This window comes from Littorina saxatilis, linkage group LG3 (assembly GCF_037325665.1).
Source record: "Littorina saxatilis isolate snail1 linkage group LG3, US_GU_Lsax_2.0, whole genome shotgun sequence".
Lineage (NCBI taxonomy): Eukaryota > Metazoa > Mollusca > Gastropoda > Littorinimorpha > Littorinidae > Littorina > Littorina saxatilis.
This window is the reverse complement of record NC_090247.1, coordinates 58,804,263-58,820,458: the sequence shown is the minus strand read 5'-3', so window position 1 is coordinate 58,820,458 and position 16,196 is coordinate 58,804,263. Positions and strand designations below refer to the sequence as shown.

At 43.1% G+C, this 16,196-nt stretch overlaps 1 protein-coding gene across 1 annotated transcript in view; it reads left to right on the top strand.

The window, feature by feature from the left end:
- LOC138962796 (phospholipase D1-like) overlaps positions 1–16,196 on the top strand; it is an 83,713-nt gene that overhangs the window by 24,015 nt on the left and 43,502 nt on the right. The window contains exons 3-9 of the mRNA XM_070334758.1: positions 7,273–7,404; positions 8,518–8,629; positions 9,847–9,912; positions 10,953–11,110; positions 12,193–12,345; positions 13,925–14,074; positions 14,600–14,683. Of these exons, the coding sequence (XP_070190859.1) occupies positions 7,273–7,404; positions 8,518–8,629; positions 9,847–9,912; positions 10,953–11,110; positions 12,193–12,345; positions 13,925–14,074; positions 14,600–14,683 (855 nt within the window). The remainder of the gene's footprint in view (positions 1–7,272; positions 7,405–8,517; positions 8,630–9,846; positions 9,913–10,952; positions 11,111–12,192; positions 12,346–13,924; positions 14,075–14,599; positions 14,684–16,196) is intronic.

Sequence of the window (16,196 nt, the reverse complement as noted above, 5' to 3'; positions counted from 1 at the left end):
GGCAATTTTGGAGACAGGTGTTGGAGATGTGGGTAAACTTTGACAGTCTCTGAGGTGGGGATATGAGTGGGGTCAACGGTCAGATAAGGTCGTGAGATGGCAGAAGGGAGCCTGACAAACTCACTGGAGGTAGGAGAGCGGACACGCAATCCAGAGTACTTCCTGCCGGAGACCACAGCATTGTCCTCAGTCAGTGTGGAGACCCTGAGTGTAGTCGGCTGCGATTTGGCTTTAACTTCTTCAGCCACTGACTGCACTACAAAAGTGGCGTTGGACATAGTGTCCAGTAGTGCGTACGTCAGCACTTCTACGTTGGGGTTAGAGTCACTGGAAACGAGAACGGGAACGATCATAGACGTGAAACCGATGCTGTTTTCCTCGCTGGCCTTAAGAGCAGACACCGTAGGAGTCGACGATGACAGTGGCTCTTGAACGTCAGCAGCAGAGGTACGGTAGTTGTTCTTGTGTTCACTCGCCCCTTTGTTTTCACTCATACTGTTCTGATATTTGAAATTGTCATCGTGAAGACAAGTGGGATGAGCCTTCTTGCACTTCTTGCACGTCTGTTTCTGCTTACATTGACGGCTCTGGTGATCCTTGCTTCTCAGACATCCGTAGCAGATACGGTTCTTGAACAGAAAATCTCGTATCTCAACCAGAGGCTTCACTATGAGTTCCTTACATGTCCCAGCGTCATGGTCCGGAAGTTGACAGTGCAGACATGCGGAGACATCCTCTGTCAGGGTTGACAGGTTCGTTGTGAACTTTCTTGGTGTCCCCGATGCACTTGTCAAGCCGAAAACAGGGTCGTTAGAAATGTCTGCTTCGAGGGTAATGAACGACACGAGTTCATGGAACAGAGGATACCTCTTCTTTTCAACCTTGGTTCGAGCAACTGTTCTAGACCATCTGTGACTCATCCAGTCTGGGAGCTTTCCGACGATCTTCCGTAGGTATTGGGCATCATCCAGGATGCTCAGTCCACCAACTTCCTGGGCAGCAACGGAACATTGCTGCAAGAAATCGGCCAGACTTCTGAGTCCCTTGGGATCCTTGCTTTTGACTGGGGTCCATTCGTCCAGCTTGGTCCGGAAAGCTTGCGAAACGACGTATGAGTTGCCGAACCGATTTTCCAGCACTTCCATGGCTCTCTCGTAGGCATCACCTTCTCTTAGCAGAAAGAAGCCGGTCACGGCCTCCTTTGCTTGACCTCCGATGTACCGTTGCAGATACAATAACTTCTCACTGCTGGTTATGTTCTGTCTCTCAATGAGAAACGCAAACGACGACCTCCAAATTGGATATTGGAGAGGGTCACCAACAAAAATGCACGGCTCCTGCATCGGCAAACGGTTGATCATCAGAGCGTCTGATAGGGTTTTGGCGAGAGAGTCCATAGGAGTGTCCTGCTTGGCAGGAGTAGCACGTGGACGTTGGTAGTACGCAGACGGGGGGTAGGAGGCAAATGGACGATCTGCATGACATTCCTTGTCAAAGTTCATGTACGCAGGGGGCCTTGCGTTTTCGTTTCCCCAGATAACTTTGGGGGTGGTCTGATGTGGGTCCAGGAATGTGGGCACGAAAGGCTCTGGTTTGGGATGTAGGTGGGTATCATAGGGGAAACAGGGTGGGGTAACTTGAAAACGTCTGTGGTCCATGCGTTGGTGACGTTCTTCTGGGAAGTAGGTGTGTTGTCCTTGCATCTCATCACCTTCCCTTGTCTCTGGTAGGTGATAGGACCAACCTGTGTGGTCGAGATCAGGCGGGCGAGAGCCTGTGACGCTTGTCGTTGAGTGTCCAACGTTGTGCAGAGGCGGCTGACCAGTGTATGCACCGAGAGGGTGCTGCAGTGTGGTCAGCAGCGCTGTAGGCCGCATGGAGGATGTAGTTGCAGCCGTCGTGTAGTTAGGTGTGAAGGGCTCCTGATGGACGAAAGGAGCGCTCATTCCGACGTGATGGGGGGCGTTGACATCCTCTCTACGTTGAGGTCCGTACGCCTCGTAGGTGGCGTTGTTGGTAGTAGCGGCGCTTGTCGAGGCGCTGACTCCAACGACGAGGTCCACGACAGGTAACGCGTGCTGTTGTGGCTCAGTCGTTGTGGTTCCTGCGACGAAGTTGGTGACAGCAGCGTTGACGTTGACAGTCGAGATGTCATGGGTGCTGGCGGCTTGGCAGACAGGAACAGACGTGAAGTCCATGGCTGGCTGGTGTGTCCTTTGGTCAGCAATGACGGCAGCTTGACAGACAGGAACAGACGTGGCGTCCAAGGCTGGCTGGTGTGTCCCTTGGTCAGCAATGACGGCAGCTTGGCAGACAGGAACAGACGTGGCGTCCAAGGCTGGCTGGTGTGTCCCTTGGTCAGCAATGACGGCAGCACCTGTCCCTATTCCTATCGCTGTTTGCTCATTGTTAAGAGGAGGGGCTACAAGACTGTACAAGGGAACGAAAGGACGAGGGTGGAACCTAGTGTTCAACAAATCAACTGACGGTAGATCAGGGAGATCCTGCTGAACGGATTCACCTTGTTCCAATACTTGTAACATAGCTTGTTGTTCTCTTAAGCTAATTTTCAATTCGGTGGACTGAATTTGTCTCAAAGCCTTTTTCTGTTTAATATCTTCAAGAGCTGCTTCAGCTGCGTCTTCGGCCTGTCTAGCTGCTATTCTCTCAGCTTCCTTAGCCTGCCTAGCTGTGTCTTTTTCAGCTTCCTTAGCCTGCCTAGCAGTTTCTTCGATCAGCCTAGCTGCATTTCTCTCAGCTTCCTCAGTCTGCCTAGCTGCTGTTCTCTCAGCTTCCTCAGTCTGCCTAGCTGCAGTTCTCTCAGCTTCCTCAGTCTGCCTAGCTGCAGTTCTCTCAGCTTCCTCAGTCTGCCTAGCTGCTGTTCTCTCAGCATATTGTTGTTGTAAGAGATCCAGTTCACTAAACTGAGCTTCCTTTATTGCGTCACCTTCCACTTTTATGGCCAGGGAAGCAGCCTCTAGTTTAAGAGCCAATTTAGTGTCTTCAGAGCTAACACTTTTAGAGCGGAGAGACTCGGCGCGAGAAGCTACTTGGCTACCTGATCTCCTGCTACCTGACTTGTGGCTAGCTGACTTGTGGATGGCTGACGTAATGCTAGCTGCTTTATGGCTGGCAGTCTTACCACTGGCTGACTTGTGGGTGGATGACCCAACGCTAGGTGTAACACTGCTATGCCTGGAAGTAGGCTCCTTAGCCACCTGAACGCTAGTCGTTTGTCTGTCAAGAGCTCGATCAATGTCAAACATAATGTTCTGAACTGTTCTCTGAACATCATCCCAACTTTCCTGAATGGTTTCACCGCTACCAATACTACGAAGACCTTTCTCTATGTCACCAAGATCCTTGTACATGCTCAAAACAATTTGTTTCTGACTGGTTAACGACTCTTGATTAGGAGTTTCTTGGTTAAGCTCTGTTACTACCTCACCGATTGCTCGTTCCAAGAATGTTCGTTGTCTTGCAAAGTTTCTAGTTTTGATCTCAATCTGGTACTCTCTACCTTTTTCAGTAGGCTTAATGTCACGCCTAGGCCTTTGAGAATGTTCATCTTCATCGCCGTTAATGTCATAACCTGAAGCTTCCAATGGTTTATCTGCTGGAATCTCCTCCATTACAATGTTCGCTTATTCAAAAGCACTAAAAACCTACATAAGGTTTATCTGTTTATAAAGTAAAATGAATCGATCTGAGGGTCGTTTGGGATAATACACAAAAGTCACAAAAGATGCGCCGGATATGGAGTAGGAAGATCTCTAACCGACAAGTTGATCTGTGTCAAACTATGGTTCACTAACACAGTGACAGGTAACAATAAAGTCTTTTGCTGGTTATCAACAGCTACGTTTACGTTCATTGAGCGTCAATAACAAAAGTTCTTTACATTCACTTGGCTGGACTTCAGCTAAGTTTGTTTACTTTAGCTAAAGTTCTTTCACTGGGCGTCAGCAGCTAAGTTTTTTACTTCAGCTAAAGTTCTTTCACTGGGCATCAGCAGCTAAGTTTTTTACTGTGCGCGCCTTCGTGAGCGAGGCTGGTACTACATATTGTTCATACGAAATGACAAACACAGGTTACAAGCGATAACGCGCAAAAGTACTGGTTTATTATTTTACATCTGACACTAGGGATCAGTAATGTATAGATATATAGTTACAGTACCACGTAATGCGGTAAAAAACTTATGAACAGAAAGAAAAAGAAAACAAATTATTAGACATGGCAAAAGTATCAAATGCATTAACAAGACACGAGAAGTAAAAACAAGAAAAATAAACAATCACAAGACAGGAGAAGACAAACAGACAAGAAAGTTACAATTACCAAACACTCGTTGGTTAGTCCTTCAACAACAATAAAGAGTTACGTTCTGTACGTTCAACAACAATAAAGAATTACGTTCCGTACGTTCAACAATACCATAAGCACTAAGAATACTCAAGAAACTTAGCATACATACGTTTAAAACCAAAATGGCTAGTTTCAGAAAAATACAAAACGTTGACTCATCAGGCCAGGAATACAAAGCAAACTGTCATACCAAAAAAGTCTAACGACAACGTTCCTGCGTTAATCAAAGTCACAAACAAGATATTTACTCATCCACTTTCCCTCAATAACGTTACAAGAAATAAGCCCGTTTACAAACGATCACCACAGACCGCAAGCTTCTTTTACCTAAATTCTTTTAACGTAAGGCTGAAAAAGTCGGAGAAAACGTTTCACTTCGAACTTCGTTAACCACAGAAAACACAAGTTATCATTATAAACATTAGCGACTTTCTAGCGTCTACAAAACATTGCTGTACGTTCACAACACTAGAACAGTTGAACACACAATAAAGAAACACTACAACAAGTCAGACTTTCAACTCACGTTATACATAAACAACTCACAAAGTCATTACAAAATGGCGACCAAAAACACAACACAAACAAGTAACAACAAAATTACCTTATGCGCTGTGTGGGTTGACCAGCAGTACCAAAACGTGTTGCCTCACAAACGAAGGGCACAAAACGATTCACACTTGAGAAACAACTGTCTCCAAGAACATTACGTTGACGTTAAAACATAAGAAACACTCCGTTGGTTCACTTGATAACCTTCATACGTTTACATCAAAACCAAACGCTTCCTAAAACCCTCAGATCGACTGACGAGACAGGAGTCAAGCAGCGGTATTTATGGAAACAACAACCTAACATGGAATAGTTATTCAAAAGTCAAAGGTCACCGGATTGACCAACCAACAACATTCCTAAGACAGAATCGGGTGAAACTACTATTTTACAACCAATCAGTAACCGATCACGCACTCCGTGCATGCCCAAAACTTAAAACGGTATATTTAACAGAAAGAAGACCAAGGAACTAGCTGACATCACAAAGCTAAAAACACGTGAGTCACACGTATTCTAAAACTTGCAACGCAGATTCGCAGGGCTCACCTCAAAATCAAAACACGGAAAATATCACGTGAATCTCACGGTGTTCTAGAACTAAACGACGCAGTTTGTGACACTCCGACCAAAACCAGGTCACAACAACTGAACAAGGAGCACGTGAATCTCACGTAAAAATATTAACGCTCCACAAAACGGGTCACAACAAGGTGCCACAATAAAAACACGGTTTACTTCTTTTTACATCGTGCAATGGCTTGAGCAAACGTAATTACAACAAAAGTAGGTGACTGCATGCCACATCGGCATGCACATGACATATGAAAACGAGGGGGGGGTTCTTAAAATGGTGGGCCCTGGACGGCGGGTTACACTGTATGAGTATGACTCATTGATTGTTACATGGTATTTTAGGTTTTTCAAAAGAAATGGACCACTATAGGACCTTCATAAATTCATTCTTGTCAGCTTCAAATTTCATTTTGCGGACTGATTCACGACTTTTTCTATGCTGCATGCAAAAGTAATCATTATCGTGTTTAACTTTAACCTTATAAAATTAAAAATAAAAAGCTACACCTATTATAGACAGGCTTATGATTTGAAAAACCTGATTCGATCCCCAACCCAAGAAAGTTCAGATAATGTGTTTTGGCCAAGACTTGCTCCAGGCATCAATAATGCAAAGGTAACAGAGTCAGGGCGGGCAAATAATATTTGATTAGCACTAGCAGTCTGAGCTAGCTGCTGTGTTATATTTATGCACAATCTACCTCCTGTATCATTGCCACACACAATTTATTGTTTTGTCAATAACAAAAGGATTTGGTGTGGTTGCTTTAGCTGAAGGAGTGGTGTGCTGAGATAGGTATTATTGCCCTCTGAAAAACAATGTGAAGAAATCAATAAGAGATGCAAACATGAAGTAACAACACTGGCAGTTTCTGGCACACGCGTGTTTAATATTTTCTGATGCAGCCAGTACGCTGACCCCATAATGCCGCATTGATCCTTTCTTCTTCGTTGTCGGTCTGCCTGTCGGAAATAATGTTCCTCTGTCTGTCTGTAAATTGTCTGTGTGTTTCTGTCAGTCAGTTTTTGTTTGTCTGGTGTCTGTCTGCCTGTCTGTCTGTCTGTCTGTCTGTCTGTCTGTCTGTCTGTCTGTCTGTCTCCATCTCTTGCTTAATTTTTTTTCTTTTTTTCTTCCTATTGACAGCTGGCTCCCAAATACATTATCTGTGTGTGTCTGAGTGTCTGTCAGTTTTTGTTTGTCTGGTGTCTGTCTGCCTGTCTGTTTGTATGTGTCTGTCTGTCTGTCTCTGTCTGTCTGTTTGTCTGTGTCTGTCTGTCTGTCTCCATCTCTTGCTTAATTTTTTAAATTTTTTTCTTCCTATTGACAGGCTCCCAAATACATTATCTGTGTGTGTCTGAGTGTCTGTCAGTTTTTGTTTGTCTGGTGTCTGTCTGCCTGTCTGTTTGTCTGGTGTCTGTCTGTCTGTCTGTCTGTTTGTCTCTGTCTGTCTATTTGTCTGTGTCTGTCTGTCTGTTGTCTCTCTGTTTGTCTGTGTCTGTCTCTCTGTCTGTCTGTCTGTCTGTTTGTCTGTGTCTGTCTGTTTGTCTGTGTCTGTCTGTCTGTCTGTCTGTCTGTCTGTTTGTCTCCATCTCTTGCTTAATTTTCTTTTCTTCTTCCCATTGACAGGCTCTCAAGGAATGTAAACATACTCACTTAGCGGTGAGTGTTTAAATGAAAGGGTGTTTGTACTGTGTGTAAAAGTCTGACAGTATCTGTGATGGTTTACGGGAGGCTTGCTGTGCCTTTAATTACACTTTCTTTTTTTTCTCAAACAGCTATAAGATCAAGGTGAAACACGGAGAGCATGACTGGATTGTACAAAGACGGTACAAACACTTCAGACAACTACATGATGCCTTGGCCTTGTTCAGGGCCAAGTACCGTCTTCGTATACCACGTACTGAGGGGTAAGAGCGTTTCTGTTGCTCTTGTAAATTGTTTTGTCGCTGGAAAGAATATGGTATTCAAGTGAGTTGCTAAAGTATTAAAACGAGAAGGGTAACGCTTTTATTTCTAATCCTTTCTTTGTTTTTTTGTTTTTTTGTTTTTTGTATTTCAGGTGATCACCTTCACTCGCAGGAAAAATATAATCAGTTAAAAGAAAACATGTGCCTTAGTTAATTAATTCAGGTTTTTAAGTAAATGGTACCTTCGTTTTAAGACTTTTTTTTTCAGCCTGAGTTTCTCAGATTTCTTTGTGTTTTTGAAGGAGGGTTCCACTGTATGCTTATGCAGACAGAGTCGCACACTTTCCTGAATGTTTAATCCCAGTCCGGAGGTCAAACAGCAAGATGAAACACTATATGCATTCGTCTTATGCAGACAGAGTCGCACACTTTCCTGAATGTTTAATCCCAGTCCTGAGGTCAAACAGCAAGATGAAACACTATATGCATGCGTTTTATGCAGACAGAGTCGCACACTTTCCTGAATGTTTAATCCCAGTCCGGAGGTCAAACAGCAAGATGAAACACTATATGCATTCGTCTTATGCAGACAGAGTCGCACACTTTCCTGAATGTTTAATCCCAGTCCTGAGGTCAAACAGCAAGATGAAACACTATATGCATGCGTTTTATGCAGACAGAGTCGCACACTTTCCTGAGTGTTTAATCCCAGTCCTGAGGTCAAACAGCAAGATGAAACACTATATGCATGCGTCTTATGCGGACAGTCGCACACTTTCCTGAATGGTTAATCCCAGTCCTGAGGTCAAACAGCAAGATGAAACACTATATGCATGCGTCTTATGCAGACAGAGGCGCACACTTTCCTGAATGTTTAATCCCAGTCCTGAGCTCAAACAGCAAGATGAAACACTATATGCATGCGTCTTATGCAGACAGAGTCACACACTTTCCTGAATTTTTAATCCCAGTCCTGAGGTCAAACAGCAAGATGAAACACTATATGCATGCGTTTTATGCAGACAGAGTCGCACACTTTCCTGAATGTTTAATCCCAGTCCTGAGGTCAAACAGCAAGATGAAACACTATATGCATGCGTTTTATGCTTGCAGAGGCAAGGAACGTCAGAAGACGCTCAAGAAAGAATGGCAGAAGCAGGACAGTGTTCGGCTGCCCCTTCGACCAGAGGCTCTCATCAAGGAGGAGGACGTTCCACATCGAATGGTCAGTACAGTGGAACTTCCCATTTAAGGCCACCAAAAATCTTAGAAAATGAGATCTTAAAAAGGAGGGAGCCTTAAAATGGGGGTCAATTTACAGAGGTTATGAACAGAATGTCTGGAAAACAGGGTCTTAAAGGGAGGGAGTCTTTAATTGGGGGGTCTTAAAACTAATAAAAGGGGGGTTCCACTGTATTTTGTTTCTTTTCTGCCTCTGTAAAAGATAACAAGTCGCGTAAGGCGAAAATACAATATTTAGTCAAGTAGCTGTCGAACTCACAGAATGAAACTGAACGCAATGCCATTTTTCAGCAAGACCGTATACTCGTAGCATCGTCAGTCCACCGCTCATGGCAAAGGCAGTGAAATTGACAAGAAGAGCGGGGTAGTAGTTGCGCTAAGAAGGATAGCACGCTTTTCTGTACCTCTCTTTGTTTTAACTTTCTGAGCGTGTTTTTAATCCAAACATATCATATCTATATGTTTTTGGAATCAGGAACCGACAAGGAATAAGATGAAAGTGTTTTTAAATTGATTTGGACAATTTAATTTTGATAATAATTTTTATATATTTAATTTTCAGAGCTTGTTTTTAATCCGAATATAACATATTTATATGTTTTTGGAATCAGCAAATGATGGAGAATAAGATAAACGTAAATTTGGATCGTTTTATAAATTTTTAATTTTTTTTACAATTTTCAGATTTTTAATGACCAAAGTCATTAATTAATTTTTAAGCCACCAAGCTGAAATGCAATACCGAAGTCCGGGCTTCGTCGAAGATTACTTGACCAAAATTTCAACCAATTTGGTTGAAAAATGAGGGCGTGACAGTGCCGCCTCAACTTTCACGAAAAGCCGGATATGACGTCATCAAAGACATTTATCAAAAAAATGAAAAAAACGTTCGGGGATTTCATACCCAGGAACTCTCATGTCAAATTTCATAAAGATCGGTCCAGTAGTTTAGTCTGAATCGCTCTACACACACACACACACACAGACAGACAGACAGACAGACAGACACACGCACATACACCACGACCCTCGTTTCGATTCCCCCTCGATGTTAAAATATTTAGTCAAAACTTGACTAAATATAAAAACTATAACCTATAACCTATAACCTAGAACTATTGCCTTGTTGTCATTTTTCACTGTCAGAAATGAAATTTGCCCTTCCTAATTGATGTGTGTGCATGTGTTTTCATGTTTCAGCAACAACTAGAGAAATATCTTCAAAACCTACTACTATGCAAATCCTACAGAAACCATCCAGAAACAGTAAGAGTTATTGTTTGCTTGCTTCATCTTTTGTGTTTTGTAGTGTGTGTGTGCGTGCGTGTGTGAGTGTGTGCGTGTGGACGTACATGGGTGCAAGTTAATCTACTTGAATGTGTGCCTGTTTCATTTTGTTTGTTGTAAAATATGTGTTTGTGTGTGTCTGCGTCCACATGCGTGTATATGTGCGTATGTTTGTGTGAAATTCATGCAGTGGGTGCAAATGTTCTTGTATGTGTATCTGTGTATAGTTTTTTGTATTTTTTTGTACGCATGTTCTATAGTACATGTATTGTAATTATACACTCATAAATTAGCTTGTAGTCTGAAACAGACGTCAAAACAGAATGTATTTTAGAGTACTAGCAACTCAGTAGACATAACAAAACATTCACAAGTACGTTGACCTTATTTGTCTTTGTAGTGGACGGAAATACATATATATATTAACAAGACAATAATGAGAGTTAGTAAATGAGAGTAATTTATAGCCGCTTTAGAATTCTAGTTGTTGATTCAGTCAAACCTATTTCTAACGAATTCCGAAGGGACAGACCAAAAGTGGTCATAGAATGGTATGCGCATGTATGTGTGTGTGGGTGAGTGTAAGTGTGTGTGTGTGTGTGTGTGGGTGTGTGTGTGTGACTGTGTGTGTGACTGTTTGTGTGTGTGACTGTGTGTGTGACTGTATGTGTGTGTGTGTGTGTGTGTGTGTGTGTGTGTGTGTGTGTGTGTGTGTAATGAATTCGGTGAGCACTCTGTATTTTGTTGTGTGTAATGAATTCGGTGAGCACTCTGTATTTTGTTGTGATCGAATGTACTCAAGCCAAGCAACATTCCTGTGTATTGCACGTGGTTATAACGAATGGTATGTCTAATGTCTTATGTCTTAAGAAATGCAGTCGCTATGGAAAGGTGTATTATATAGGAACAAAAAAGAATTGAGGATTTTGGGGGTTGCTCATTGCGGCCAGGTAATCGTTATTGAGAGGTGGTCACCAGAGCAGGTTTGACTGTAATTAAATGCAATCTTTCTTCAACAGCTGAAGTTTTTTGAGGTGAGCCATCTGTCTTTTGTGGCTCGACTGGGTCCCAAGTCTAAAGAAGGAATGGTGAAGAAATGTTCTGGCGGTCGCCGAATCAGCATAGGATGCTGTGGCTGTCTGCAGAAAGTCCACTTTGCTGGCACCTGGAATAGAAGGTATGGCTGTGAAAATGATGATTTGATATTTGCTGTGGGATTATTATCAGCTGGTCTTCTGTCAGCAAAACTTTGACTTTGATTAACTCAGAATGCTAATGCTATTTGTGTAAGTAAGTGAGTGTGCGTGTGTGTGTGTGTGTGTGTGTGTGTGTGTGTGTGTGTGTGTATGTGTGTGCATGCGTGCGTACGTGTCTGCCTCCCTGCCTTTTTTTTAGTGTATACATGTGTGTATGTGTGGCTCTCTGTGTGTGAGTCTATTTCCTATTTGTTTAAGTGGGTGTTTTTTTCTTCTTCGCGCTGTTGGTGTTCTTTTTAGTTCCTTCTGTGTCAGTTTTGTGTGGATGCTTTACTTTCATACCAAAATTTCCAGCTGAACACGTGATTACACAGATGTGTTTGATCCCCATATTTACCATTGTTATTATCAACAAAACAGCAGCTGTGGCAATAGTGCTTTTTCTGATGCCATGAGTGTTCAGGGAGCATAGATTAGTCACCTAAAACCGCTGACAGGTGGCGTGGTCGATACTTTGCATTTGGGTTTCAGATAAATTATATTTAATCTGTAATAACGGGTGATGGAATTAATTAAATTGATTTTTTGTGGCATTTGCCTTAAGTGCAGATAAGGCAGATCTCGTGCCGTCTGGTTTTATCCAGGATTGATGCAAAATGCATGAATTATTTAATACTGAAATGTACGCATGCAGTATTTTTGTTTATTTATCTGCATAATTTTGCATAGTTTTATAAAGTTGTTTGCTCTTTTTGTGATGTTTCATTAAGTCCTTTTGCACTGGGAAGTACTCTCATTTTTTTTCTTTCTTTCTTTCTTTCTTTCTTTCGTTTCTTTTGTTAGGGGGGGGGGGGGGGATGGTAGGGTAAATCATTATTAACACACTTTCTGCTGAAACGAGTGTTAAAATTTGGGGCTGATTTGTAAAACATTTTAGTTTTTCCAACTGCAGACACTAGACAACACATGTATCTCTAGTTGCTGGCACACAATGATATTAGCACAAAATAATATTAGCACAAAATAATATTAGCACAAAATGATATTCTCCTGTCTGTTGCAGATGGTTGGTGCTGAAGGACACCTGCTTGGCCTACATCCGCCCAGAGGATGGCGTGATCAGCGACGTCATGCTGATGGACGGAGAGTTCAAGGTCGAGTGTGGGATGAAGGCCACAGGAGCCAAACATGGCGTCCTCATCTCAAACCTCAACCGGTCAGTGTAGTTTGGTTTAAAGCTGAAGAGTACCATTAAATCGAACCAACTGGCTTTTCAAAGAAAGAGGGGTCACAATGCCGCTCCGATTATCTTTGACCATCCTTGATACTGTCCCCTGATGTGCGTGAATGTATGTTTTAACTGTCCTCCCCAAGTCAGCCACGCTTAACTACCCAAATAAAAGGCCCAAGCTTTTCAGCTAGGTATTAGTCTGACTTCAGTCACCATGCTGCAGGGATGTCCAAATCTCACATTTGTAACTTGCCAGCCGGGTGAGTAACTTCCAAAAAGTGTTTATATGGCTTTGAAACTCGATAGTACAACCAAAAATGTTGCATTTGACCAGAGTTTTCACTGGCCAGCCAGGCGAGTTGCCACGCGGTTGGATTTTTAACTCGCCCCTGGCGATCAGGCAGACAATTTGGCCATCCCTGATGCCATACAGTGCACGAAAGAAACTTTTACCATTGCTTGTTTTTGACAGAAATGACAGGTTCAAGGTTTGCAGTCAGACTGCTTGTGACAACCGCTCAGGTATTTTATGGGGCGCGCAGTGGGAGACTTTGGGAGACCAGATGGGACATGCACAAGCACATCAGGGGACATTATCCAGGCTGTTCAAGATGAACCGGAGCTGCATTAATGTGTTCTCTCTTTCTTTCAAAAGCCATTCAGTTAATTCTAACAGTAATCTTAAGTTAGAGGCAGAGGTAAAAACCGTAATCGCATACCTGTCAAGTACTTTTGGCCTCTGACCATAGTAAATGGCATAAGAAACCATAGTTGGGGATCAAAAACCATAGTTAATGCGTGGATCAGGATGTGGTTAAACGCACAAATTCAACTTCTCACGCATACACACTAAACCAATCAGATTGTTTTTGGCAAACTAAAAGTAAAACACATAAATTCCTTTCTACACAAACTGCTCTTTATTTACCACTACATGTAATACATTTACACTGCACTCTTGTTCGTTCATTTTTTTTCTCACTTGTCACTTGTCACTTGTCACTTGTGTTCTTTGTTGTATTCATCTGTGCAAATCTTTGCTTTGTCAATCATGCTGCCAGTCACCTTAAAATCATGGCAGCATGCATTAGAGTTAATTTTGACCTGCAAGAAGGCAGTCAGTGTGTCAGCTCCCAGACTGTGATCCAGCACTTGAAGGTGTTGCAGGGTTTCACTGCCAAATGGAAATTTATTCAACATTTTCCTCACATAGGCCAAGTAGAACTGGCGCACATCATACCAGAACTTCTGTTGTGTGGCTGGTGCAAGCTCCTCCTCAGAAATGAATGAACGGCAGTCCATGCCAGCAAAAAAAAATAAAAATAAAAAATAAATAAATAAAAATGCTGAAAATGCGTATGGTTTGAGGTATACGACGTAAGACCCAAAAAACACCGAAAAACCGTAAGAATTACGCAGAATGCGTAGGACTTGACAGGTATGTAATCGTGTAATGAAGAAATTGTCCAGGAAATGAATGCTGTGAGGAAATATTTTGTACTCTAATTGACTGTACTGACTTAATTCAGGCTCATCCGTTTTACTTGTTGTCTATGCTTTTCAGAAACCTGCTGGTCAAATGCTGGACATCTCGCAAAGCCAGAGAGTGGGCCGACGCCATAGAAAGCACGGCCAAAAAACACGCTAATGACTTCACCCAGAGCAACCGGTTCCACTCCTTTGCTCCGCCCAGGGATGAATCTTATGCAAGATGGTCAGTTTGAAACAGTGGAACCCCCCGTTTTAAGACCCTCCGGGCAGGGATGTAGCTCAGTCGGTAGCGCGCTGGATTTGTATCCAGTTGGCCGCTGTCAGCGTGAGTTCGTCCCCACGTTCGGCGAGAGATTTATTTCTCAGAGTCAACTTTGTGTGCAGACTCTCTTCGGTGTCCGAACACCCCCGTGTGTACACGCAAGCACAAGACCAAGTGCGCACGAAAAAGATCCTGTAATCCATGTCAGAGTTTGGTGGGTTATAGAAACACGAAAATACCCAGCATGCTTCCTCCGAAAGCGGCGTATGGCTGCCTAAATGGCGGGGTAAAAAACGGTCATACACGTAAAATTCCACTCGTGCAAAAACACGAGTGTACGTGGGAGTTTCAGCCCACAAACGCAGAAGAAGAAGAAGAAGGCCTCTATTTTGAGACTCTCCCCTTTTTAAGACAGATCTACGCAGATTTGTGGAGGTCTTATCTTCTTTTCATTTTTATGCAAAATGGATGCTGTATGTTCTACAGGTTTGTGGATACCAAGGGTTACTTTGAAGCGGTGGCAGAGGCCATGGAAAAAGCAAAAGAAGAAATCTACATCACAGACTGGTGGTAAGTACGCTTTAGTTTGACGTTTCATAAGTGTAAGTGTAATCACTTACAGTTCTACTCCCAAATTTGTCGCTGCCTGGCAAAGAGGTAGAAAACAGGGGGAAGGTTTTAGTATCCTTGCATTTTTGGACATAATTATGGCTTGCTATTTTTTTCCAGTGCCTGTTTTTTTCCCGCACATAGTTTAGGAGTAAAAATGCATATTACTTGGTATTGGTATATTCTTTCTGTTCAGTTTAAATAGCCACATATTGGTGAATAGTTCTTGGTGCATAGTGTGGTGTTTATAGGTTCAAAGATGATTAGCAGTGATCTGAGTCATGACCTTCTGTGTACAGTGGAAGTGTTTAAGACCCCCCCACTTTAAGACTCCCTCCCTTTTAAGACCCTGTTTTCTGAGATTTTCTGTCAATCTGCCCCCACTTTAAGACTCTTTCCATGTTAAGGCATGATTTCCTCATCTTTTTTTGAGGTCTTTAATGGGGGGGTTCCAGTGTAGCCAGTGGCACTTGGTTATTTACACAAACTTAAAACACCCCATACAAGTGTAACCGAGTGCCGAAACACTACGATCACCTCGGGAAGCGAAGTGCAATCAAACAGGATTGAAAATGTTAGGGCTAATTTCTTAGCCCTATAAAAACTGTTATGCAAACCCGAAGGTTTCCATGAACATACAGACAATCGGAAACCACCAGACCCCATCACAAACAGAACTCTACAATCCACTGGTGTTGACTTTTAAAGGCCAACAACTCGGGTGCAGAGTCTGCTGTGAAAGGAGCGGTAGCCTCCCCTGTCACAATCGCCCCCGTTTGAATGAACCTCGTCCCGAAGTTCCGAACCGGGGGACCACTGTCCATCCCAAGTTCGCAGAATGGGAACAGCACGAAAATGTTCAGTGGTCATATTATGCCATTACCTGAACATATCATGCCGAGTCCCATCCCTGCTCGCAAGCGCCAGATGTGGGAAGGTCGGGTGGAAGGAAAGGAGCGGTAGCCTCCCCTGTCACACAAGATTTAAAGATACAGTCGAACCTGTCCTGGTGACCATGACCCTTGATAACGACCACCTGCCCATTATGACCACCCTAACGTATAACGACCAATGAGGTTCTTACCTATATAATAGGCGATTTGCCCTATCGGCCTGCGCCGCCAAATTGCACGATAAATCTGCGTTAACTTGCATGGCCTTGCGAGATCTGCCGCAAAATGCGGGCATGTCCGGATAGCTCTGTGAGAGGTTGCATTTCAATGCGGACACTACGCCTTCAAATTTGTGAATTTTCAATGTGAACAGTGTGCTGCAGCAATGATAGCCGCGAGAATAATCCTAAAGTTCGTTCAAAGTACCCAAGCATGGCCCGTGCACAAAGGAAAGGCAATCGAGGTTTAAAAATGTTTTTTTTAACACAAGCCAGAGAACACCAGCGCTTGTGAGAGCAAAATGTTTGCCCGCAGGGAAGTGAACCTTCCTTATCTTTCGCACCGGAGAGCTATTCAAGCGG